The sequence below is a fragment of the Hoplias malabaricus genome, chromosome 18 (genome assembly GCF_029633855.1).
Source record: "Hoplias malabaricus isolate fHopMal1 chromosome 18, fHopMal1.hap1, whole genome shotgun sequence".
Lineage (NCBI taxonomy): Eukaryota > Metazoa > Chordata > Actinopteri > Characiformes > Erythrinidae > Hoplias > Hoplias malabaricus.
This window is the reverse complement of record NC_089817.1, coordinates 10370233-10398208: the sequence shown is the minus strand read 5'-3', so window position 1 is coordinate 10398208 and position 27976 is coordinate 10370233. Positions and strand designations below refer to the sequence as shown.

The 27976-nt window shown below is 42.7% G+C and overlaps 1 protein-coding gene across 3 annotated transcripts in view; it reads left to right on the top strand.

Annotated features, from left to right (window-relative positions):
- The window catches only part of LOC136674271 (roundabout homolog 1-like), a 237555-nt gene that overhangs the window by 84498 nt on the left and 125081 nt on the right, over positions 1–27976 (top strand). For all 3 annotated transcript variants that reach the window (XM_066650185.1, XM_066650184.1, XM_066650186.1), the window contains one exon: positions 5760–6086. In XM_066650185.1, coding sequence (XP_066506282.1) covers positions 5760–6086 — 327 coding nt within the window. The remainder of the gene's footprint in view (positions 1–5759; positions 6087–27976) is intronic.

Sequence of the window (27976 nt, the reverse complement as noted above, 5' to 3'; positions counted from 1 at the left end):
CCTAACCCTAAACCTGACCCTAGTCATGACCTCACTTACAGAAAATAAATAAATCACCACTCCTTTTTTTTTTTACCTTTCTTTTATAATCAGTATATTTCCACCCTAAAATTCATGAAAACAAACACAAGTGCACACACAGGGAGAAAATGACTCTCAGCTTCTTTAGGGAGGTCTCATTGTTACTGCCCCTCATTACATTACCCTCATTCTCAGTAGATATTACATTCAAACTTCCTCTTTTGTGGTTAGCTGGTTTCCTCTCAATTGGTCAACCACATTAAAGCTCAGCAGGTCTCTGTCTCCTGCCCCCGGCGTCGTTAACCCTATCTTATCTAATGTCTCACCAGTGATACATTGACTTTGTCCTCTTTAATTTATTATAATCTGCCCCCGGAGTAGTTGGGCTGTGTATGTCCACTTTGGCTGTGGTTAAATACATCAGCATGTGAAATTACAGCTTTCTGCCTCCGTCCTTAAGAAGCACAATGAACGTTATCACACTGAATACACTAAATACACACATTCTTCTTGGTTTTGGAAGTACATCAGTTTGTAAGATGAAGTCATTTTAATTCAGTAGATTCATTCACTCTACAGTCCGAATGGTGTATACATTATAAACAAACTGATCCAGATTCATTGTATTGGGAGACAAACACAGGTCATCTGTTCAGGCTTCCTCAGTTTAGACTACACTTTGAAATTGAAGTTATAAGGGGTGTTTCAGTCTGGACTGCTTTTTGAAGGCAACCACGAGGCAACCAATCAGAAGAGAGCTTACATATAACAGTCTTAAAGTAACAGAAACAATAGTCCTCTTGAAATTAAAGATGGAATTAGTGATGGACTGGTCCAGGGTGTGGTCCCAGGGATTCCGGGTAGGCACACACACACACACACCCACACACACCACATCGTGATAGATTGGTTATAGAAAATTAGTGATTTACTTCATTACAGAAATATAGACTTAAATTTATCATTAAAAAAGCATAAAGTCACACAAATATCATTAAAGGACCTTGAAGAAAGTGAAATACAAGATGCAGCATGTGGGCCCCTGTGGAAAGAAAAAGCAGCATTTTGCTTTAAAGGGTTAAAGCAGGTAAAAGAAAGCAGCCGCAAATGGGAGCAATTACTGTACAGTAATCTTTCCCCTTCTATTTCTCACTCACTCTGCCTTCATCTGGATCTAGTGTTTCTTCTCAAATTCCTTTCACATTGCACAATTTTTTCTGTGCAAATGTGGATTTAGCCTCTCTCTCTCTCTCTCTCTCTCTCTCTCTCTCTCACTCACACACACACTTAAAGCTTCTTGGTTCAACGTGTGTTCCCCCAGCTTTTATCGCACAGCCCTTACAGACGTGTGCAGTTGGAGCAGTGAAACAGATGGACTCGAGCTGGAGGTCCTGCCTCAGAGAAGCTGCTTTCTGGAGGATTAGCATTTTTGCTTGTTCTATCTTTCCTCATGAATATTTTCCAGTTCTACACCATCAAAACTTCATGTCCAGTGACATGGTGTTAACAGCTGCCTGAGCTGAATTCCAGCAGTTATAAAGTCTGCTCTGACGTCTGAATCTAATGCAGTTTATCGTGTAAGTGGATGATTTATAATCAGATTGGCTCTGGGCACAACACATGGGTCTTGTAGAACTCCAATGCCCAAGTGACACAATTTCTTTGACATTGGGGTGGGATTTATTATTAAGGAATAACATCGTCCCATCTGTCCTGACGGTAACTGAGTCACACAGCGGCGACTGGCGAGTTGGATCTTTATTGGTTGCTCATTGGATACTCATTGGCATCCCATTGTTCCCTGATCAAACGTCACTTGAATGTGTGTCATAATTACCACCTCTGATGTCATAAGGCAAAGCTACAAATGAGGACCTGAAGGTGGCGTGTGTTCCTCTGTTGTCATGGTTAGGCTTTGGAAACATTTTCCATGCAAAACTGTAATCAAGCTTTTAGAAAACATGATTTTAAACAATGGGTTTTAGTTGAGGCTGCTTTAATTAATATAGATTTTCTTTGTTATTTACGAAAAAAGAACTTGAATTGAAATCCAGTTCTTATAGATTTAGTGCACCCCCAAATCAGTAACTAGGCTGCTGTGGGAGATCGTTTTTCCTTACGGCCTTGATAACAGTTGGTCTGCCTTGACTGACTACATTTGGGATCTGAAGAAAATTACATAAATCTAATTTTCACTTTAAGGAGTCAGAATAATTTGTAGCACTTCAAGAAGGCCGTACACCATATTGAGGCTAATAGCCTGCAAACACTGAGTGACCTAATTATGGGTGAATCTCGCAGGCAACACACACACTCACACTTCTACTGAAAGATAGTAATGGATTGTAATGCACATACACACACACACACACACACATACAGGATTGGGCAGCAGAGTCGGCAGTTGGCTGGATGGTGATGGATGATGCGCAGTGGTGGGACCAAGAGGCTGTATGTGTGTGTGTGTGTGTGTGTGTGTGTACGTGTGTGTCTGAGGATTTTGGCCCATGTGGGCTGCCATACCCACTACCACACCACTGTCATAATTAATCTTCAGAGATGGGCCTGGTGAAAAAAAAAAAAGTGCTACCCTCTGCAGCTTTTCCAGCACTTACTTCGCAGAATACAAATGTGTAATTCCTTAAAGGAATGGCCCCTCGCCCCGCCGTATGATGGATATTTTTGAAAAAGGAAATTATTTAGCAGGGATAGGGGAGAACAGATAGGGGAACATGGTGAGACTTCAAAGGCGAGCTTGAATAAAACATACGGTATGTCTAAGTGTTTTTTTTTTTTTTTTTTTTATAACACTGTTCTTTTGCTTTGGAAACGCGGAGCAATTCCCTCAAAGTTCAGCCCACTGCGGAGAGCTCAGGCCATCGCTCCGTTGCCCTGCCAACCGCAGGATCAAAGGCTTTAATGGAGGCTCTTCGCAAATGGGGGCTGATTAACGGGACGGGCCCAGGCGCCATCATGCCTCGTTCTGGAGAAAACAGCCCCACTAACTCCTTCTTGCAGAAAATAGGAGGCCAGCTTGGCAGCTACGTGGAAAAGAAGGAAGGCTGTGTAATGTAACAGTAATAATAAAAATCATCATCCTCATCTGTTTATATAAGTTGTTTTTATAAAGCACCAAGAGGACACTGAGCAATATTAATATATGTTAATGTAGTAAGGCAAAAAAATACAGGTAGAAACCTGACATCATGGTGTACATAAGAAGCACATAATTGTGCTGTGCTGTGATTCTTATTTGTTTATTTAGGAACGCAAGTCTAACATAGACTCAGAAGCCTTATGTACTGTCTGTCCTTGTACAGCAGTCACAATGCTTCTTCATATTATTGTTATTGTTATAGTATTGTGACTATATCATTCATTTTTTAACCCTGATGTGTAATGGTTGATTTTATTTTTTTCTGTGAATCCCAGTCCTTGCTCTGTTTGTTTTCGTGAACACGTCAGTCCTAATGCAGTCTTAATAGTCCTCCAAAGAAGGACGGTGGTGGCAGAGGAAGAAGGAAACATATCCACAGAAACTCTTCAGTGGCACCGTCGTAGATAAAGATGCTCACGGCGCACAGCGCTAAAACATTATGATTGGTTAGAGGGCTCATTTGCATATTTCAGTTTCGCAAACCCATTAGTACAATTATCATAATCTGTGTGTAGTTCTGTAGCCACTGGCATCCTCATATAACCAGCTCTGAGTCTAAACCTTTCTCTTTATGGGAAAAAAAATTAAATATTAAAAAAAAACGATATTTGGCATTGGTATATGATTATGATGTCAGTTCAGTGCATAACAGCAGTAATTATTTTGTAAATATTTTGACTACATAAAGATCTCACTAATCTAGTTGGTCCAGTGCAATTCAGGGGGAAATTGCACACATCCTGGTAGCTTGCTAAACGTACGTGTCATGATTGAAGCTATTTCTTCTGAATGGAGAGACTGGTCATTCATTTTTTCCTGTTTGCAAAACAGTTCCTTATACTTTCATGTCGCTGACTGCAGGATGACTGCTGACTTCTGAGACACAATCCATAAATTGCACAAACCCCGTGTGTAATTATCAGAGCAGGGATTGGAATTCCAAACCAGATCTTCAGAGTTTAAGACGTTGGAGGAAGGAATAGAGGAGCTGCTGAGTGATACGTCGGCACCGCAGTGTACTAGAGCCTTTCATTTCATTCAAATGTCAAATCTGAAGCATAAACACTGGCAAATGTACAGTCTGTCTGTCCAGTAGATGAGTAACTGGTACACAGAGGGTACAGGGAACTGTCTGCTATGAAAGTAACACAGCTTGGATTACCTCAGTCCCCAGACAACCAGAGATGTTTATGTGTTCAGTGATTGGCTTAAGACAAAAGAAATATCCTCTTAAACCTCTACACACAACTCTCTCTGCTGTGGTCTCAGCTAATCGCTTTACATTGTTCTTGGCTCTGGGAGAGACAGAGAGACGCGTCTCTGGGGCCTTCGAATTTCACATTCACGACTGCAGTTAATTAAGATGTTTGACATGATTGTGGACGATAAAATAAAGATTTCAATTGAAAATGCTCCTAATAAATCTAATTAAAGGGGAACGGATGAGCTCGGCATATTCTTGTACTTTGCGAAGCTTATCAAGTGTTTGACTGGAGAACGCCTGTGTGGCATTAAAGCGAGACTGTACAGTGACTGTCAGTATGAGCATGCGACCAGTGGTGTGTGTGTGTGTGTGAGAGAGAGAGAGAGAGAGAGAGAGAGAGAGAGACGTAACTTAATTAATCTAATCTTAAACTGTGAGGAGGCGATGGGTTTGAGTTGACATGATTAATTTAGTGGCTCCTCCAAGCACCTCTGGGCTGCTTCAGTGAGAGAGCGTGTCAGAAACATGCTCCCTCAGCAGGCTGAGGGGGGAGGCTGAGTAAATGAGTTTTTGAGACGTGCTGCCAATTAGGCTGGGCTTTTTTGATAATGCTCGTGTGGTGAATGACAGCAGAAACACTGCAGACAATACGAGTATCTGTCCTTCTCTCTATTCCCTTTTAAAGTCTCGTCAAAAATGAGACGCACACATCAAACAGTGTGCCATAATCAGAATGTTAATATCCAGAGTTTATGGATGCATTCTGTGTTAATGTCTGTTATAATAACAAAATAAACAGATATTGCGGCCAGTCTTTCATTTAATTGTCATCACTAGCTTATCTACTAATACATAAATGGTTAATACAGGCATTACTCCTAGGATTAGGATTAGTTTCTGCGGTTGGGTTGGGGTTTCAGTTAGGTGTAGGATTAGCACTGAGGTTTTATGGTGCTCTAGTGTTAGGATTAGGACTGTGGTTAGTTTTAGGGTTTAAGCAGGGTTAGTGAAAGGACTAAGTGAAATTAGAGTAGTGAGAAACCAACACATTGGGCACATATGCAGTGGCCCAAGTCAGGTTTTGCTTGGTTTTCCTGGTATTATTACATAGAGTTGTCCAAAAAACACGTTAGTAGGTGGATTGGCGACTCAAAAGTGTCCGTAGGTGTGAGTGAGTGTGTGTGTGTTGCCCTGTGAAGGACTGGCGCCCCCTCCAGGGTGTATTACGGCCTTGTGCCCAATGATTCCAGGTAGACTCTGGACCCACCGCGACCCTGAACTGGATAAGCGCTTACAGATAATGAATGTATGAATGAATATATAGAGTTGTATAGCATTAGCATACTAGCTATATCCCTCTTTCCTTCTGAATTCCAGGGTCACGCCTTCGTCAGGAGGACTACCCTCCCCGGATCGTGGAACACCCCTCAGACCTGATCGTGTCGAAGGGGGAACCCGCCACTCTGAACTGTAAGGCCGAGGGCCGTCCGTCCCCCACTGTGGAGTGGTATAAGGACGGCGAGCGCGTGGAGACGGACAGGGACAATCCACGTTCACATCGAATGCTCCTTCCCAGCGGTTCACTCTTCTTCCTGCGCATCGTACACGGACGCCGCAGCAAACCAGACGACGGCAGCTACGTTTGTGTGGCTAGGAACTACCTGGGGGAAGCGGTCAGCCACAACGCCTCGCTGGAAGTAGCTAGTAAGTGTGGCTCTTGGTTTCTGGTTTGCATGTTATTCCTCCACTGCTACAACACTGTTTCAAGTTGTGATTTATCAGGATTCCCACATCTCTGTTGTGGACGGTTCTACAGTAGTGTATACAGACATAACACACAGGCAGCTATTGTAGAAACCACCCACAGCAAACTTGTGTAGCCACTTTGATTTGTGACAAAACCAAAGCAGACTGTTGCTTAGTTCTATAAAAGGTGCATTTCCACCGAAGGTTTTCCAAAACAGGAACTTCTTCAGGAATTCAGGAACATGTTTTAATTGGAGGAAACAGGGCCATTTGTAGTTCCCAGACTTTAGTTCCAGGAAACGTTTAGTTGGTTCTCCAGAAAAGCACTTTTCCACAGACCAAGACTTAGAACAGGTTTAAGAGTCAGTCTCCTGTTTGAATAAAGCTGTATTTAAGCAAAAGTGTTGTTGTTGATTCTGACAAAGCAAGCAGGAAACCACCTAAGATAAAAAGTAGACCAACCAGATTGACTGAGGAAGATATTCAAAGAGTGTGTTGTTAACTGAAAAGTTCTAACAAACCGTCACACTTTTAACTGAACTGGGAACTCAATGCACTTCACTGCAAACAACTTTAATCTCAATATATTTCATGTTTGCCTTGTTGTCCTACTTGGCACTTGAAGTGGCAGCATACAGAGAGCTAGTAAGGTAGCATCACTTGTTTTACTTTGCATTATGGTCACGGTTGCTGGAGTTGGTGGGAATGCAAAATATGACTCAAAAAGGGCCAGAGTTTTATATCCAGTAAGTAATGGAAATATAACAGCAGTGTGGTGTTCCTAGCGACAAATGGAAATGGCCGCAAATATCATATATAAAACCTGTTATTTTTTGCTGAGGTTTTAAAAATGTCATTAAATCATTGGTTCCTGGCTGTATCTTAAATTAAAACTGTTATTTCATGCCTTTCCTGAGTTGGGCCTGAAAGGTAAACATCAAAAACCTTGTCTGTACAACCATGACACATCTCAGGGTTGTGACATGCAACATAATCAGACAGTTACACCAACTGTGTGAAACCTTGAGGTCAACCAAGATACTTCTCTATAGCCTCAGTCCTCAACACACCAGAGTGATTATTCATTCATTGTCTGTAAGCGCTTATCCAGTTCAGGGTCACGGTGGGTCCAGAGCCTACCTGGAATCATTGGGTGCAAGGCAGGAATACACCCTGGAGGGGGCGCCAGTCCTTCACAGGGCAACACAGACACACACACACACTCACACCTACAGACACTTTTGAGTTGCCAATCCACCTACCAACATGTGTTTTTGGACTGTGGGAGGAAACCGGAGCACCCGGAGGAAACCCACGCAGACACGGGGAGAACACACCAACTCCTCACAGACAGTCACCCGGAGCGGGAATCGAACCCACAACCTCCAGGTCCCTGGAGCTGTGTGACTGCGACACTACCTGCTGCGCCACCGTGCCGCCACACACCAGAGTGCTAACATGGAAATGAATGCCAGTGAATGTTTATTGCTTGCATAATGACTTTATATCCTTGTTTATCCTGTAGCTAGCTTTTAAAAACACCCCAAACCAGCCCCAGAGAATGCATTTTAATCATGGAAAATATGTTTGATACACTTGTGTTGACTCTTTTTAGCCACATCTAACCAAAAAATTGAAATACCTGCACTCGGTACAGCATCCTGGGTGTTTTGGGTCAGCATGATTCCTCCGTCTATTAGCTTACGCTTTAAAGGCCTGAGATTAAGCCTTGTTTCAACAAGCAGCCGGGTGCATTACGGAGCTAGTGGAGGGAGGCAAAGAGGTATTAGAGAGGCTTATCCACTGCTACCAATGTGAACCACTCCAAACCTCACCACTCACTACCTGACCCTTCACTCCAGGTGATCCTCTAATGTGCCTTTTTAAACGCTAATGTTTCACATAATCCTTTGTGGAGGTGGTGGTGGTGGGAGTGTGAGGGTGCTGAATTACAACATTTTTCCTCTGTCATTCAGCACTGCTAGAAAAGGAAGAGCAGAAGAGTAAGAACATCAAGCAGAAACAACAAGGCTCTGTTTTGGAAGGCAACGTAGCATTATTTGATTCAGTGAATAACCTGCAATGCTATGATAGGGCTAATCCAGTTTTTACACGGGCTGGAAGACTTGTAATAGCATTGCATCCGTATTTTTCAGAAAGAATGCTATGTTTAATTCGATTAACTGAAGGCATTAGGCTATTCTTCAAGGCTTTATATGCATTCCACTTTCTCTTGGACTGCATACGGAATGAATGTGAATTTTTGTCTTGTTGCTTGAGAAGTCTTACATCCAGCTGGAAAAACAAAATTGACTAAAACTGTTCCATGGCAATGTAATGACAAACATGAGCACTAAAGCTCCTCCACCCTGAGGATGTCTGATAAGGCTGCTGTTTTTCTCTGACATGCTTTATTAAGGGGGAATATTTTGCCCTCGTGCTCTCTCTCTCGCTCTGGCTCGCACACACTTGTGCTATCCCACATGTGCACACACACACACACACACTCATTTGCCTCCAAGCTTTAGTGTGAGGAATGTTTTCCATCAAAAAAGCAAATTTACCGGAACAATGTCTTAACAGAAACATCAGCAGATCTAATTAGGGATTGATGCGGCTGTTTGATCCCCACTCGAAAAACGTAGTGCCCTTCCCTACAAAAAGGACATGAATTTACTCTTTGTTTATGCACAAAAAAGTCACTTACACTGCCCCAGTTACTGTCTTCATAATATTAACATTAAAAATAATTCTATCATATCTAAGTCTGCTTTATGCAAATGAGTCTCTACCCAAGCCTAATCTTAGTTTAAAAAAGCCTTATGAAGAAGTTACTAATGTGTTGTAAGTATATTTCAAGACACATTGCATGTAGTATATATTAATAATGCAATATGGTATTTTGTCGATTTTTTCCTGCCGTAGTATCTTCAAATGTCTTCACACATGACAGCAATCCCTCTGCTGCAGTTGGACACCTGTCCCGTCTGATATATGCCACCCTCTCCCCTTCTGTTATTAACATACCCACCCCCCACACTCCACCCTCATGCTACACCCACCGAGGAGAATTTGCCCTTTCTCAAAACCCTCAGCCAAGTTCCAGAGATAATCAATGTTTACTTGCCAGACTATTTGCCTTTCATTAACTTTATTACATGGGCTGTCCCGTCCCCCAATATAGCCGTCGCTCGCTGTGTGGTCTTCCGCTCAGTCTCGGGGAAAAGTGACGGCTCTCTGGAGAGGTTTGTTTTTTCTCTGCGTATCTCTCCCGGCCTCCCTTCCTCTCCCTCTCTTATTCCCCCCCTCTGCAGATTTCTTGACTTTATTAATTGTATCCTAGATCACAAGGGTTAGATTTAGATCAAATTCAGGGTTAGCAAAGTTGCCTTCTCATAATCCTGTGACCGGGAGGCAAGCAAAGGCTAAAAATATTATTTCTAGTTAGCTAGCTAATGCTGTCTCCTTAAAAAACTGTTCATTTAAAGTTTTCCAGAATAGTAGTCTCCTTAAAAGGAAGTGACCGTGAGCTACAGGCTAACCCAGCTAACAGGGAACATTCCCACAACTTTACACAAAATTTCGAATAAAGTTTTAAAGGAAACGACGAACTTCATTAAAATGTTCAATGAACATTAGACTAAAACATTTTCTTTGAACTTTATTAGAACTATTGTGTAACATTAGACTTACTAAAAGTTGTGGGAATGTTCTTTGTTAGCTAGGAAATGCTAAAGTCTAGTTAGCTAGCTAGCGTTCCAGTAAAGCAGTTATTCTTTAGGACTGTATAGAGAGAATAATCTTGAAATATTCATTCTAACTAGCTAGCTAGTTGCAAAGTGTTTCTAAGTTTCCTCAGATTGCAGTGACACGGCCAAAATAAAACCTGAAAGGCCAAAAGCTCTACTCTAGTTAGTTAGCCAATTTTCAGCAAATATTTTTCTTCTGAACACTCTGACAAATAGATAAATCGAGTTAACTAATTGGCTACTGTTTCAATAAAATGGTCTCTGCAGAATGCTGTGGCGGGAATAGAATTAAAGTATGACAGTATTAGTTTTAGTTAGCTAGCTTGGTTTTTGACTCCATTTTGCTAGCTACCTTTTAAAAAAAAAACTTAACAAACCCATACCTTAAAAATCCTGTGACTTAACAGGAACCATAGGTTCTTTATGTGCTGCAGTTAGCTAGCTAGGTACTTTAAATAAAGACATGTCTTAAAAGTGCTGTGAGGAGATCAAAAGCAAAAAGTCCCTCTGCTTAACAAGCTAGCTGGTTTTTCATCAATGTTAGCTATATAAGCTATAAGAATTTGTTCTATTTAGTTAACCAGTCTGCTAGTTTTACTACGATGGATTTCTGTTGATTTACTGCTTGGTAGAGTGACATTTTGCCTGATTGCCCACCTGTTGGGAAATGTGTGGCTGTGTATGGAACAGCTGACTGTGTTGTAGTGTTTGTGAGTGAGGGTGTCAGACTGTTTGTGTGAGCTTGGGTGTATTTTGGAGCTCTGAGGTTTAGCAGGTTTAGACAACCATGTTGTCACTAACAGGTGTCTGTGTGGCTTTTTTTTCTGCTGACACTGTCCAGTTAAAAGCCAGGGCATCACTGTTGTCTGTTGCTCATGTTCTCCCCTGGAATGGCTACAGAGGCCAGGTGGCTCAAGAATACACAAAGCACCAACTGGGTTTCTGCCAGCACAGCAGGTGTGAGCAGGTATTACTAGAGGCCAAAGGTCAAATTTGAGGCGAGAGTGGACACTAGGTCATGAGGGCACTTTTTCTGACCAGTACAAATTAGTCTTCTATAAACATCATTATTTTATTGCTATTGCAGTATTGGCCTATGTAGAACTAACATTAGCCCCCAGAATGTATTTTGTGGTAAATTGTGAACAACATTAGGACTGAAGAAGTAAAGTAATTAATTTGCTATTTTAATTATTTACTGTATTTTTCAGTGGGAACAGGCTTTAATTAGAGAAAGAGGGACTAATATTGCAAACATTCAAAATTCAGTAACTGCTAGTTAATGCTCTTGGCACAAAAAATAAGGCCTGGAGCCAAATTCATAGACATTTTAGATCACAAAATCAATCATAAAATCTACAGATAAATATATTCCCAAATCCTTTAGGCCTAAAAATATAGAACTTTTTTCTTCAGAATTATGAAGCAGTGTAGGCACAACCTTGAATGTTGTCCACTTTGTCTGTCACTTAGTCACTGAATCGAGCAGTGGCTGCTTTGGACAGAACAGGGAGTCAGTGTGATAAGAGAGAAAAAGGGGATTGAGGCACGGAGAAATCTGTCAGGGTGACTGCATTTTTTCATCTATCACTCCATTATCTGTTCTTCATTTCTCCATTCACTGTGGCAGCGAGCAGCAGCAGTCCTCAGATATCACAGTCACCAACCTGCCTCACACTCATCTCAAACTCGTCTCACACTCGTCCAATCTCAGGTCGAACGCAGGGTCGGCTGGCCGGCTGATTGATGGAGCTCCTGCTTGAGTACTGAAGGAACAGACCCCTCTCTGTCCTGACCATGAGGAGGGGGCTTCGGCGGTGCTCTGATTGCAGCTACTCACATTTTTGACCAAAGACGGGCTGATTGGATTGCACAACTTAAACCCTAGAAGTCGCAGCTATCGCCAGTTTCATGTTGGTTATTTCTATTTCGCACCCATAGCTCCTTGAAACAAGTGGAGAAAATCTGATTAAAGTGCAGATTTATAAAAATAGACCTTATTTTGTGTTTGTAAACAGAAGAAGAAGTGTTCCATTATAATTAAAATATTTTGAAAAGTTACTCTAAAGTACATTCATATGGAAAGTTATGTGGAATGTTGCCATTTTTGTCATTTGCTGCCATTAAGAAAAGTTCAGAACTGCTGACTCAGACGGATCGGTACAGAATGTGTATTTTTATGTATATTTATATCTTTATTCAATCAAATGTTAATACACATTAATTATGTGTAGGATTTCATTCGTTTATATGTTGTTTTTTTCAGTTGAATTATGGTCAGTTGGTGGTGGTCAGTAGTGGCTAGGCCTCGAAAGGTCTTGTCTAGGTCAGTGTGTGGAGAGAATAGAGGACTCAAACAAGTCTGCCGACCAGTACTGTCACTGACTCTACATTGGCGCTTATAGGGTCATTTTCACACCTCTGGAGGAAATCCTGTATTGGCCCTGTTTGACTTCCTGGCCCTCCACTTCCTGATCACCGTTTGATGCATTTCCAGACAAACTCCCCTCACAATGTCCAGTCACATTGTCTGATATTTTCCCCACACAGTTGATTGTAGAACAATACTTCAATGAAAAATTAATAATAATAATTTATACAGTTTGGCTCCATACACCAAATGCAGTCAACCAAGACAATAAAGACTGCAGCACCCCCAGAACTTGTTATTGTAAAACGATGAACTAAAATATAACAATATGCTTGTTTTACAATGGATAAAAGTTGTATCTCACTCTCTCGCTCACTCATTCATTCACTCACTCATTCATTCACTCACTCATTCACTCACTCACTCATTCACTCACTCATTCACTCACTCACTCATTCACTCATTTGAAGTTAGGAAGTGTACCTCAAGGGGTGCTATTTCTCACTCACTCACTCATTTTAAAACTGCTCCATAAAGGGGTTCTGTTTTGCATTTGCCTTGCGCCCAATGATTCCAGGTAGGCTCTGGACCCCCGTGACCCTGAATTGGATAAGCAGTTACAGATAATGAATGAATGAATGTTTTGCATTTCATTGATGACACTTTGGCTCGGTTTACACGATAAATGAAAGTGACATGAATCAGACTTTCTGAGCAAATTAGATTTTTTTAGTTAGGCTCTTCATATCTGTTTTGATGTGATTTTAGCCCAAACACATCACACGTCTACAGCGACATTATGAGGAACGTGGAGTTGGTTGATTTGAAAGTCACATGAGTTCTGATCCGGCTGTTCAGACAGAATCACATGGCTGTGTATCAGATTTCTGTCCCACTTGTGAAAGTAGCCCAAATCAGAACTTAAAATGGCAGATCAAATATTCAATGTGGATGTAACATTTTCTTTGCTATTTTCTAGCTTTATTTATAGAAATACAAAATCTGCTGATTAATTAATGTTGCATTCAAACGACAGCACGTCAGATCACTGAGGGAGGAATCTAGAAATCCAGGTGTCCCGAGTCAAGCCTCAGCGCTGTCTAATGCATTTTTAGTCATATAATACATACAACTAATGTATCAGTGTTCAGCATTTTGATTACATCACTGTGCTTATGAATATTGAATCTCAGCATGTAGCATGATTATGAGCGTGACGTAATCAGTTACCCAACCACATATCAACCTGATTTGTTACCACTCAACTCATTTACGTAATGCTCATCAAGAACATCAGAACACAGCGTTGCCGTCATCCTCCTTGGGTTCCTAGGATGCTAAGCTTCCACTGAACTTTTAGAGCTATCCACATAATGTCCATTCCCATTGACTTCCACCCGTTGACTCCACCCATAGCTCATGTTAATGTGCCTTTCAGAGAAGCCCTGCTTTATCCAGTATGTATTGCCTTTCCTGCGTGTCAAAGCCCTGGCTGATATTAGCTGGAGATTTAGAGCACGTGGAGATTGGGGAGTGTTCCCTAAGAGCACTCGTTCCTTAAGTAGTGGCTCCGTGTAGATAATCCCTCTCTGATTGTGCAGGAGAGCGCTGTCCGTCTCTGTTGGAGGAACGCTGGGTTTTCTCGTGTTTTCCTGAGGAGCGCAGCTGTGTAATAAACCCAGAGATAAACCAGGCTCTCCGGCTGATTCGGGCTCCACCTGGGCACAGGCTCAGGATTAAAACTGCTTGGACACGATGGAGACAGAGAGCGCCCGAAGGGCTAATGGTGAAAAGTTTGAGCCCCTATAAGCCGGTCTTTCTCTCCACCTCTTGGCCATAATGGCCGTCTTTTGGTTTTAGAGCTATGAGTAAGCTTCAAGAATGTCCCGCATGTCCTTGAAGATAAAACCAAGTGAGGGGGAGCATCCAGAACGCTTAAGTGTCATTAAGATTCATCTCCTGGCTCCTGATGGATAGAAAAAAGCTCCCTGTTCTCCTTTGTGGAGATTCCTAAGAGGGGAGTTAAAAGAGAAACGTTCCTTAGATGGAGCGATGGACTCAAACGCATCTCCTAATCAAACTAACTGATGGCAGCTTAGACGTTTGTTGGGGGGATGGCTTGTGTGCGTGTGTGTGTGTGTGTGTGTGTGTGTGTGTGTGCATACGTAAGTGCTCCACAAACTCTCAGGGGGCTTCTGTACCTTCTACATCTTCTTGAAGACAGACCCACATCACAAGAATGAAATAGCTCTCCAGCAGAGAAGCAGCAGTGGGGAAGGTCTTACATTGATATGTATTTATGCAGAAAACACATATGATTGTGTCACGGAGTAGCGACGGAAAACAGACAGAGCGAGGAAGAGAGTGAAGGATAGACTTGAGCACAAGGAGAGAGATGGTGATGAATGAGAGAGATGGAGAGGGTGTAGGAGAGAGAGAGAGAGAGAGAGAATAGAAAAGATATAGTGAGAAACTGAAGAAGGCAAGAAAAAAAAGCAAGAGAGGGAGAGAGAGAACAAGACTAAGGAGAATGAGAGAGTGAGAGAACCTGAAGGAGAGGTGGAATGAGAAAAGAGCATGAGGGAGAGAGAGAGAGAGAGAGAGAGAGAGAGAGAGAGAGAGAGAGAGAGAGTAAATTGAGTGGAAGTGAGCAAAATGTGGAAGAGAGCAAGAGCAAGGAGAAATCGAAAGAAACCAAACCAAGGAATGGATGGCACGAATGAGAATGATTTAAATAAAGAAGAGAAGATGAGAGATTAAAAAGAAGTGAGGAAGTGAGAGAGAGAAAAAGAGAATTCAAAGAGAACAAGTTGAACTTTAAGAATTAAAAAGAACACAGAGAGAGAGAGAAAGAGCAGGCTAAGAAGAAAGAGAGTGAGTAAGAGAACTGGAAAGAGAGATTGAACAAGAAAAGAGCATGTGTGAGATATAAGAGAAAGCTAGGGGAGAGAGAGAGAGCCTCTGGTAACTGTCCTCCATTGTGATTGTAGCTGAAAGCATCAGTGGAAGTGAGTGGGGGTGACACTGCTGCAGTTTTGACCGATGGTGTGGGCATTGGAGCTTGAAGCATAGCCGAGAGCAGGAGTACTACCCGAGTCCACAGTGACATGCTGCAGGATCTGCTCCTCAAGGAGAGAGGGGGACGTGAGACAGAGTGAGAGAGATGGAGACAGAGAGAGAAATATAACATGGTTCTCATCCAATAAATGTCAGTGGGGACAGTCAGCGTTTCTCAGTGGCCGCGGGGCGAGGGCCAAACCCGGGGAAATGAACACATGTCCTATTGACCTTACCCAGTTGATTCAATCAGAAGCCTCTTTATTGAGGTGAGGGGAAAGTCACGGCCGGCCTGCACTAAAGGTTATTGGCCAGTGGAGTCCTTCTGAGGCCTGCTGGACTGGCCAAACAAACGAGTACATTCATTAAATGAGGCACACGCTACAGATAGTGAGGCCAGCGCTCCGGATTAGTGTTTAACCAGGACGTATTGTGCCACTGTGTACTTCGGAAGTCATGAGTCACCGGGAACAAACATTTAGTCCCTGTTTACACTTGGCATTCAAACGTGCCCTGCAGAACTTTTCCATATGTGCGTTTAGAATTAGAGCGCAATCACGTTTGTGGTTAAACTGTGTTGGGAACTAACTCCTGATCCCAAGACAAAATGGATGCTGATCTGATCAGATGACAGTGAACAGATGGTAATGTCAAGTGAAAAGCCTTTTACACTCTGGATCGTTTTACCTGGGACTTTGGTGCAATTGGACTGATCCCTGGTGAGATCCATGAGTTTAATCCAGTTTGAATCTTTAGTCACTGCAGTTTGCAAGGCTCTGCTCTAATACTTTCAGAGGTAATTGACTTCTATGAGTTGTCAAACCTAGAGCTCCTTCAGTGGTAGGATTCCTGCTTGCGTTGACCTCACGGTAATTGTAAAGGTAAAAGAAAGCTGCCAGGACACAAGGCTAGCTCGCCTCTCACAGGTCTTCCTGTGAGTCTGATCCGTGTTTACTGATGGCTGAAGTCCCCCTCGTTGCCCTGTGAAGGACTGGCGCCCCGTCCATGGTGTATTCCCACCTTGTGCCCAATGATTCCAGGTCGGCTCTGGACCCACCGCGACCCTGAAGTTACAGATAATGAATGAATGAATGAAGTCCCCCTCTGGTCATCGAATAAACCCCTAAAGACTTAACTATGTTCATGAGAATGACGTAGATATAACCTTAACATTCTGTTAGTACACACAGGTCTATCAATTAATCCCCACTTCCATCTCAACCCAACACTTCATTGACTTTCCCGCCGTTTGAGCTTACCTGGAAATCCACAACTCGACCTGATTGGTCGTATAGGTTTGTGATGTATGAAACCCTGAGTGTCTAATCAGCCATGATGTTGCACCTCTCACAGGGCAGTAAACTTCACAAACCTCACATTACCATTAATCTGGTTATAAGACTCAATTTATTCTATCTTCAAAGTAGTAACTTTACAGGAGATTCAGGAAATCAATGTAAAAAATGTAATTCCAGGTCATTCCGGAACATTTCTATTGGTCCATTCATCACAACACTTTCACAAAATATGAAGGACATCTGCTGGGTTTAAATAACGTACTAAAAATCAACAAAAATGGAGATACGTATTTTTTTATTGGACAGTGACAAATTGGTTAGACACTTTTCATTTGAATATTAACACTGAATGTGAACGTGTACGCAAGGACGATGTAATCCAGTTTGTAATACAGAGATGTTTATCCTGTACCGTCTCACCACTCATTACATTTTCAGACCTGCTCTGGTCAAATGTAATCCGGCAGGGAGAGGGCGGTGGACAGTCATTGTGATGGTATTTCATTCAGATGCCGGTGATGAATTCTCTTTTGCTCATAAGTTTTATCTCAGGCTGATTATTTAATCATTCGGACTACTGCCCTCTTAATGGGATTATAATAATGAAAGATAATGTATAACACCCCAAATATTTTACCCCATTTCTCTCATCATTGACACATAATGAGGAGGAGATACTATTCTGCAGCACTGGACATGACTGAGCCTGATAGGTTTGTGCGGTGTCATACTTGCAGGCAGTGTGAGACTGGATAAAGCTTGTGTGAAGAAGCACTGAACCAATCTTCTCTTTGTCCCATTCTGTGTTTTCCCCCTCCCTTGTGGGTGTGGTAGTGAAAGCAGGGCTTAATGCAGTCTTAGTGAGTCTGAGATAGCTCCTGGGGACACAGCTGTTACGAAGGTATCAACAAAATTTCCAAGGTCTCGTATGGCTGATGACTAAACCCCAGTTTTTGTTGCGTGATATCAGCCAAGTTCATTGCTTGTTTTCCTCTACACCATGCTGCCATGCCTGGGCCACATTGTGTGCAACATCATTTAGGCTGCATGCATAAATCTATGATAAAGATCCTCTAGCCATAGGCATATATGCAACATATAAGGTCCATCCACTTGTCTGTTTTCCTGTGCCATTCTCCAGTGGGTGGATTTTGAGAAGCTATGTTCTGAGAGATAGGTCCAAAAATCTGCACAGGTTATATACAAGTCGTAGATTAACTTGAATGGAGTTTCATTAAACTGGCCATTGGTGATCCCAGCCGTTTGCCTTTTTGCTAGTAATACCATGGAGTGGATGAGTAGTACAGAGTGGAGTAGAGCTGATAGCGTGGCTCCCAGGGGTCAAATCCACTTTCCATTTGTCTAGTCCATTAAATTAATAGCTTTAGATGCTTTAAAGGGCTCATATCACCACATTTTCCTGAGATTAAAAAAAAAAAAGCAAATGGCGTGTCATTTATTTCACATTTATGGCTTTTTCAGATGCTCTCGCCCAGAAAGACAGTTGCAAGCTTGTTTATTTGAAGGTGAATTTAGTGGTAGGAGATTTGTCCAAGGTTTAGTATAATGTTCTTACCTGGGCAGGGAATTAAACCACACACTCTTAAAAATAAAAAGCCTCTACAAAGGGTTCTTTGAGCGATTCTGTGTAACCACTTCTGGTTTAATAAAGGATCGTGTTTGTTACAGGGATTGTTCAAAAATCCTTTGTAGTACCTTAATTTTTAAGAGTGCACTCTGATAATTGGAAGGCAGCGGTGTTATCCACTACGCTGTGCAAACAATATATAACCATGTAAAATCACAGTGTTGCCAAAATTTCTAACTGTACTGTCTGCTTTCCAATCCAGTCTTATAGAAATTAAGCTGCTAAAATAACCCATTTTATTCATTCATTCATTCATTGTCTGTAAGCGCTTATCCAGTTCAGGGTCGCGGTGGGTCCAGAGCCTACCTGGAATCATTGGGCGCAAGGCGGGAATACACCCTGGAGGGGGCGCCAGTCCTTCACAGGGCAACACACACTCACACATTCACTCACACCTATGGACAATTTTGAGTCGCCAATCCACCTACCAACGTGTGTTTTTGGACTGTGGGAGGAAACCGGAGCACCCGGAGGAAACCCACGCGGACAAGGGGAGAACACACCAACTCCTCACAGACAGTCACCCGGAGCAGGAATCGAACCCTCAACCTCCAGGTCCCTGGAGCTGTGTGAATGCGACAACTACCTGCTGCGCCACCGTGCCGCCCATAACCCATTTTATTTTTAATAAATATTTTCATTATTACACAAAATGTATATCTCTGCCAATTCAGCCCTCAGCAGTTTGGTACATGACACATCTGTTAGCTCTGCTCTGCCTTTTTGAAAGAGGCACAGTTCATTATTTGCATATTTTAGTCTTAAAGGCGCAGTAACAAAAAACAGTCTGTTTCATGTAAAATAATGATCACTGTTTTGTTGTACATAAATCCACACATATGCCATAAGTGGACCTCTGGGTTAAATTAAATACAAAAAGAATGTGGGCTATGGGTCTTTTAAATGTCTCTGTCACTAGAAACCTACACACACACAGACACACTGAATAAAGGCTTACTATGAAATGTTTTCTCTAGGTCTCTGCAGCATTCCTGCCTTTACTCTTCTGACACGACCATGTATATTTTTCAGCTTCCTGATTTTTGACAGAGTATTTCCTCTCTAAAGGTACTTTCCTCATGTTTCCCACCATATGCACAGCACTTTGCTTACATTTGTTTGTATGAGAATGTAGAAGTCTCTGGAACCACTTTCACATTTCCTCGCTCTCCTTCGTCCTCACAGCCAGAGTGGACGATGTGTTTCTGATCAGACAACAGCTGCCACATTAGTTGAGAGGCTTTGAGAGCCAGGCTAAAATCCTGGAATCAGGAATTTCTTCATTTCACTGCAACTTTGGGATGTTTCTTAGCATTCTCTCAGGGAGAGCTCTCAGATTTGTTCATGACCAGGACCAATTTGGGTGTATTAATAAATGAAAACATATTTTCACAGGCCAGTAATAACAGAAATCTTCAAATCTGGTCAAAAGATTTGACCATCAGCTGTTACGTAGCGAGAGACCAGAGGGAATGATTAAGCCGATTGAAGATGGGGATAATTAGAGGCCTGAATTTACCACAGCATGTGTTTGGGATGATAAGGTTAGCGGGCTAGCTAACGCACAGGGGACTCCACAATGACCATTCCAGCTGTTAATCTTTATTTGAGAAGGTGCAGTGTTTGCTTGTGTTGTAGTAGTCAGTCTTGGCATTTTTACGTCTGATGAGTGACAAGACCACTGCTTAGCGTAGCGCACAAACCGCAAGAGCAGGAGGCTTTCTAGTGTTTCTTGGGGAAAAGTAATAGTGGAGTGTTTATGGAGGGGGGGGGGGTCTCTGTTTACTTACCCCATTCTTTCTTGATTGTACTCTACAATTTCAGTAACACAGCTAGCTAGCATGTAGGTATATTGATACCTTAACTCCCTCTATCTAGGCTTTGTCGGTCCCTTTTGTTAACAACCACTTTAATACCTGTGGTTGTGTGGTAAGAGAGGGAGAAAAAAGAGAAAGACAGAAAGAGAGAGATAGGTGGGCTAGTCTTTTTTGCTTTTTCCTCATTCCATCTTCTTTGTTTTGCCCTACAGCTTCATTACCCAAGTTAGGAAGCTTGCAGATATCTATTTATATTGTAGCATTAATATATCACTTATTTTTAAGAATCCCTCTCAAGCGCACACACACACACACACACACACTACTCTACCTGTGGAGAGAAAACTCATTAAGTGTCCTAAAGAGCCAGGATCCCCCCCCCCTCATAATTTCCACAAGTCAATGTGTCTCAGAAGCGTTCATTAGTCAACAGAAGAGTGAAGCATTAGCTTATTAGCTTTATATAACACAGCAATGGCCTTGACTGGAACTCGTCCTAATGAAAGCAGTGCATCACACAGCTGGGCATCACTGGGGATGGAGTTTGAATGAGGGTGTGCCTATGTGTGTGTGTGTTTCTTCTCAATTCAGTATTCTGTCCCACTTCGTCCAGAAATGTGTTGCTTATTAAGCTATTGTAGTGAATGAGGCTTAATATGAGGGGCCGATAAAGTCATTAGCAACAAATGTGAAATGTGGATAGAAACAGGGGTCCGTGTGTATATGTGGTGGTCACCCTTTCCCAAACAGAGGGGCTGTGTTATCAGCCTCCAAGCACAAAAGAAAGGAGGGAAGGCGTAATGAGCATTGGAGCTTTGGCTATTCAAGCACACTCCTCCCCAGTTCCCTTCTGAAGATGAATGTGGTGCCATTGTGAATAGTGAGTTATCAGCACTGTGGGGGTTCTTCCACATTAGGGGTAGGGTAGAATGTACATTAAAGCATGTGGAAAAATGCCTTCTTTCTTTCTCTCTCTCGCTCTCTCTCTCTCTCTCGCTCTCTCACCCCCTCTCTCTCTGCCCATTTCCCTTCCTTTTTTTCATAACCTGCGCCTATCTTTGGAGAGTAAATTGCTGACAAGCGGAGAATGGCGAGCCACTAGGGAATGGATATTGGTGTCGACAAAAAAGAGAAGACTCATGTCTTGCCAATTAAAATCTGATGGGGTAGTGGCTGTGCGCTGGAAGAGAAGCAGAGAGGGCAAGGATGGACAGCATGAGAAGGAAAGCTTGTGTTGATTCAACATTCCTGCTCTGTGGAGCATCGTCACGCGTTGCCATTATTAATCCAGAAAACATCTCTCTCATAGATAATGGCTCTCAATCTCATTCTCATCATCCATTTCAGAGCAATTAATGCCTTTTTTTCTTTCATTTTAGATTTTCACTGAAGTCCCCTTTTTTTAACATTCCCTCCATTTTTTTCCTTCTATAGCTTTTTTGTGGTCAGTTCTCGATGTTATTCATAGACTGTATAAGTCTGTTCTAAATAGTCAGAGCAAGAAATGGGAAGCAAACTGTTCAGTGTGTTACGTTCACACTGAAATCCTCATGGAGGGTGGGAAAAAATGATCTTCCTCTCCTTTCGCATATGTGGATGCACTGTTATGCTGCAATGAGCCATTTACTTTCTGACAGCCAAGAACAGCACAACGTTTAATCATTTCCCCTTCCACATCGTCCACCCCAGTAACTCATCACTCATCACATAAATGGAAACGGATGGGCCTAACCTTTTTACGCTGAACTGGTAAAAGAAATGTAAATTTATTTATAGCTGTGACACAATAAACATACGTTTTTGCAGCTTAGACTCTAAATATTGTCACTCTCCGACCGAAAACCCAATGCCCAGATTACTAACTGTACAGGGGAAGGAAAACACTTTCTTAAAGGGAACCTGATGTGAATAAAACCACTTTTTGAGTGCATTTACACATTAATTTTGGCCTCTGGGGCTCCTACCAACAAACAAACACAAAGTACCGCATCTTGGAATGAGCAGAGACTCGAGCTGTCCCACCCCATCATCTGAGCCTTTTTTCACTCACAGCCCTGGACCTGCGCTTGTGTGAGAGTGCGAAGACAAATTTAAAACAATCACCATGTGTGCAGTAAGTTTACTGATTATATTTGAATGGAGAAATACCAAACGAAAATGACCAAAATCCTTCTGCTCCTCACTCCTCCAACCATTGTTTAGACAGTGATAATATGGACTGAATTTGAAATATTACTGTTGTTTATACTGAATTCAGATATGCAGAGAAGCTGAAGGCTTTGTTGCTCCCGCGTTGTCGTCTGTGTGCTTTATTGAACGTGCACAGTGCTCTATTTGCTTCCCTGTGCTCCACCAAACCCCAGAAGAGTTCCTAAGCCCAATGTAATGAGAGCAAGGGTGAAAAATCCCCGGAGTGGGCCAGGGCTCCTGGCCTGCGATCCATCACCCGCAGGAGCGTATGCACCTCTAATTGTTGTGTGTGAGACTCTCTTAATCCTGGCCAGCTTCTGCTGTCACCAAAGCTTATTTATACCCTCATACCTGCCTCCTGTTTTCTATTCCGGCTGTCTTCCCTCACTCCTCCAGCTCCTCCCCCACCCCTGCACTCGGTCTCTCTTACTGTGTTTCTCTCTCTCTCTGAGACAGGCTGCTCAGACACGGCGGGAGCGAAGTAGATTTAGAGTGGAGTAGAAGTGCACAATATATCATTTTAGCCGTTAGCTCAATTTCTAAATTTGCCTCAGAGATATACATTGTGTTTACTGTGGGTTGTGAGCCCTCTGACCAATCACAGATGACTGTCTCAAGGCAAATGTAATGAATTTTACATTTCAAAATAAATCAAATCCAATATTACAAAGTGTTTACAGTTACTACATAATAATATAAAATCAAAGTTTGGACATCATTGCAAACTAAATGCTACTCTAATGTTAGCTGGGTTGTGTTTATTTATGTAGTCTATAAATCAGTGGCTAGGCTAGCAGTTAACAGTGGTAGACACCACAGGGATTCCAGTGGTTGTATGATGTGTTTACTTCATGCATGCGAGTATTACATTGAGTTCCTGAACTATGGGTTTGTATTGGAAGGGTCCTTAAAGGGATATCACAAAGACGATGAATAGCAATGTCACACTATGGGCATTTTTCCCATGTCATGATGAAGCCCTAGAGTAGAGAAGGGCTGTGTGTGAGAGAAAGGGAGTGTGTATGTTTGACAGAATCTCTGCTCAGTGCTATCAGGTCCGGCAGAAAGCTGGAGCCTCCTCCTGAAGTCCAGTGTGGGAAAAAGTCTGGGCACAAAGAGGCACTGTAACATATTATGATAGCGCTACTAGTGCTCATATCCTCCTTGTACTGTACCATGCTGCAGTGCTGATTAGCGGACGGGGGAATAGTGGACCCTTGTGTTTGTAATCGGCTCGGACTGACCCCCCCTCTCACTGAGTAAAAGGTCAGTTTCCACCAGCGATGGAACGCTTATCCAAACGTATGTTGTCCCACAGCACCAGGGCTTCATTTTTCATTCATTTTTCATTCGTTTTTTTTACAGCCTCTGGCTCTGTTCTGCTATCAATCCTCCAGCAGAGTTGTGCCATCAAACAGCCGCCAGACGCCAATCTGCTCGTGTTCTCCTGTCTGCACAGCTGTCTGACGAGCGCTGAGGCGTTTGTGTGCGCGCGCGCGTGTGTGTGTGTGTGTGTGTGTGTCACTTGGCATGTTTTCGTCTCGCCACTGCATGTTTGTTTACCCACTCTGTCTGGTTTGCTGTTGGATGTTGGCTGTGTTTTGCAGTAACAGGGTGTGTTTTGGGGGCTCAGCTCTGATGCTTTTATTGAGATTGCCTTTATTTCCCCATTGTTTGGTCTCACACAGATGCAATGTTTTAATCATTTCAACACTGACCTTTGTCTAGTTTATTTTTAATCTAATTAAAACCTAGTGTGTCCCACGGGAACGTCAACAACATATAGTGCTGTGCATAAGACAGAGACCATCCTTTAGTCACACAGAAGCTTTCCCAGTAAACAGGGAACGTCCCTGGACGTTCAAAATAGGTCTAAAAGTACTCTGTCCGTCAAGGACATATTTTAAACGTCAGTGGACGTCCAAAATCCATCTTAATAAGTTAAGTGGTGACCAAACGATAACGTCAGTGAATGTCCAAAATGTGTTGTGTATTCATTTATTCATTATCTGTAAGTGCTTATCCAGTTCAGGGTCGCGGTGGGTCAAGAGCCTACCTGGAATCATTGGGCGCAAGGCGGAAATACACCCTGGAGGGGCGCCAGTCCTTCACAGGGCAACACACACACACACATTCACTCACACATTCACGGAGACATTTGATTCGCCAATCCACCTACCAACGTGTGTTTTTGGACTGTGGGGGGAAACAGAGCACCCGGAGGAAACCCACGCGGACACAGGGAGAACACACCAACTCCTCACAGAAAGTCACCCGGAGCGGGAATCAAACCCACAACCTCCAGGTCCCTGGAGCTGTGTGACTGCGACACTACCTGCTGCGCCACCGTGCCGCCCCCAAAATGTGTAATTTATTTCGGGACCAAATAATAACGTCAATGGACGTCCAAAATACGTCTAATAGTCGTTTTTTCAATGTCTGTGTTTGGACGTCTTTTCAACTTTCATTTTCAACCTTAAGAGAACGTTGATTAGACGGCAGTCATTACGTTATTTCAACGTTGAATCAGCGGCTAATTGTTTACTGGGTTAGCATCTAAATAAAACTTCTCGTTTTCCACACTCTACCTTCATGACCTGAAGACCTGCTTTCAGTTTTTCAGGCAGGGATGGGTTTCCACGTCTCTAAAGATCAGCTTTAGAAGCTGGTGGCATTTCCTCCTTTTCACAATCCAATGAATCATGAACTCATTTAAATTTTGCTGACTTTCTTCTCCCTTTTTCTGGGGACGTATTTGTTGTATTTATTTAGTCTGCTCAAAGCCTGGTGATGGATTGGTGACCTGTCCTGTGTGTGTTCCTGCCAAGCGCACAGTGATTCCAGGTGGGCGCCTGACAAACCGTGACCCTGGTTAGAATGAAGTAGTTACAGAAAATACCTCTTTCTGCTGTTAAAATCAGAAATGAGAAATATAATGTTAGGCTTTTTTTTTCAAAATGGGCATAAAATTAGACGTTTCCTTGGGCGCTTTAAGAAATACAGATATTGTATTCTAATAAGAAAAATCACAAATGACTGAAGCATCTAACAGCGGCTGCACACTCAGCTCTTATTCAGTCACTGTGTATAAGCTGATAAACCAATGTCATTTCTGAGCTCTTAAACACAATCAAACATTGTAAGAGTGTTAAATCAGCTTAAAGGCTGCACTTGCAAACCTGTGCCATGGTGAAGTGTGTGTGAGTGAGTGAGCAGGTGTTTATGTTTGTGGCTGATTGATGTGCTGAGAGGTGAGAGAATGCCCTCCACAGCTCTGTGGCCTAATCCCCCCGACAGGCCTCCAACGACGGCCGTGTATTTGCTGAAGGGTTAGACTTATCTCTGCTCGACCTGTCACTGCTCCTGCTCTGTCTGCTTCTCTCTCTCTCTCTCTCTCTCTCTCTCTCTCTCTCTCTCTCTCTCTCTCTCTCTCTCTCTCTCTCTCTCTCTTTCCCTTTGCTTCTCTTTTTCCCTCATTATTTTGGTCCCTCAACCTCCCACTCTCTTTTTCTCTTTTCTATCATTGTTTATCGTCACCCCTGTCTTTGAATTTCTCCCCGTTTCCTTTTTTCTCTCTTCTTTACTCATTTTGCCCAGTTCTCTTTCTTTATCTCTAATTACCTCTCTTCATACTCTCTTTCTTTACATCTTCATTGCTCTGTCTACTTCCCTCCTTTCTTTCTGTTGTTCTGTTTACTCCCTCTCTCTCTCTGTCAAAAGTAACTAATGCTCTATCTCTCAGGGCTATGTCGTATCAGTGCCTTATCAGTTGCTCAGGTTAAAGGATATCTGAGCTCACCTCTGTCATGGTCATCTCTTTTGAACCATGAAGAGAAGGCGGTTTGTGGTCAGATCGGCTCTGGGTGTTGACTTTGTTTTCATCTCTGAGTCAACACAGTGGCTGAGACCGACCTGTAGTTGCAGGGATTTCAGTATTTGGAAATTGGAGGTCACTTAAAACAAGGCTTTTGGGTTCATCCAATTAGAGCAAACTGGGAGGGGGCAGGGCGTATGTGGGCACATAACACCATTCAACATACTAGAATTTGGTTGCTTATTAATTCTAATACCTATCAATGCTAATCAAACTCAGTCATGACCTTGTATACAACTTATAAACTCTATACAATATTATTACAGTAAACAACATGGACGCTACGCATGGCCTTACGTGCGTAATTGGGAATTTGTCCTCCCTCTGCTGGATTAAGAGCTTCTTTTGGGAAAGCATTACACCTGACGTTGGATACTGATTTCAGACGATTAGCTTTGGATACGAATATTATTTTCCCAAGGGTTCCACTTCTCCACAGCCCAATTCTGGGTGGCTGTATGTGCCTCTCGCCATAGCTTGCACTGGGCACGGTGACTTCAGGCTCATGTGCAGCCAATCCAGCGTTTTCATTGGAGACGGAAACAATAAAAGTTGTGTATCGACGATGGGTGCGAATTAAACGAGGCCTCACTAATTGGAGTTACTATCCTCTAATTGGCTCATGGGGTTGATAAAGAAGGAACGACCGTGATATTGCTTTTGTCCTGCCATGATGAAAAGTGCATACAAACTGGCAGAAACACATGTGCGCCCTACTCCCCCAACACCCAGACACACACATTTGTAAGCCCCCTACCGTGATATTGTCTATGTTGTTTTGTGCAGACGGCCTTTTTTGCAGATAGTGATGTGTGCTCAGGTCGGGCAGCCTGTCATTAAGGTAATCAAATCTGCTTGTATGATCCAGCAGACAGCCAATTAAATACTTACCATGCCACGGCAAGTGGCTTTTTGGCATTCTCTATGGATGTGTCTCAGACGCTTAAATTACAGAGGAATGCAAACGAGTGTTTTAGCATTTTGTGGATTGCAGAAAAAATAATAAAACTGCCTCAGCAGGAGAGCTTCGCTTTTCAACTTGACATTCATTTATGTGTGCATTGTTAACGCTGGTTATATTTCAGCAAAGATCCACATAAATGTCTCTGAATTGCGTCAAATAGAAGGGACTCGTGCGGGCGTAGCACGCAGAGCTGGGCGCCAAATAAACAGGGTTCGGCTACAGCCATGTTGATGAAACCCAAACAATACTCTGACCAAATGACCCAAAGTATTGCTCGTGCTTGAGGAATAGTTGTTAGAAGAGGAAAATATGACCCGTCTTTCAAACTTTACATTAGTAATGACATTGGACGTTCTTCTTTGTGACGCATTTATGAAGGCTTCTTTGGATGCTGCCCCCTAGTGCATAGACTAGTTTATACTTCAGCATCTGCACATGTTTGCAGCCTTTATCTGCACCTGAGTGACCGGTGAGTGGACTGGAGCCCCTCTGCAGGCTCTACCTCAGGCCCATAAAGATACTCCAGTGGCTGATGGCCAGTCTCTGGGCTTTAATGACTGAAGAAGGGCTTTTTGGACGTAACAGCTCGCACTCTCTGCATGATTAAAATCCTTCGCTCCTCTGTGAGACGCTCTGATGAGCTTCAGGCCACTGGCCAGCAGTCAGAGAAATCGCTGATCATCACACTCTGCTCTATCAGCAAACATTACACCAAGCTCTCGCAGAGGATGAAAGGAGCTGTCACTGCAGAGTCAACACATTTAGTTCAGCGAGAGATTAGCGAGGAATGCAGAGAGAACAGCGCATGAGCCTCACCTGTTCAGACTCTGGATCTATTCCATAACAGACACTTCCCCCTGCTTCTTTCTTTTGTTCTGCT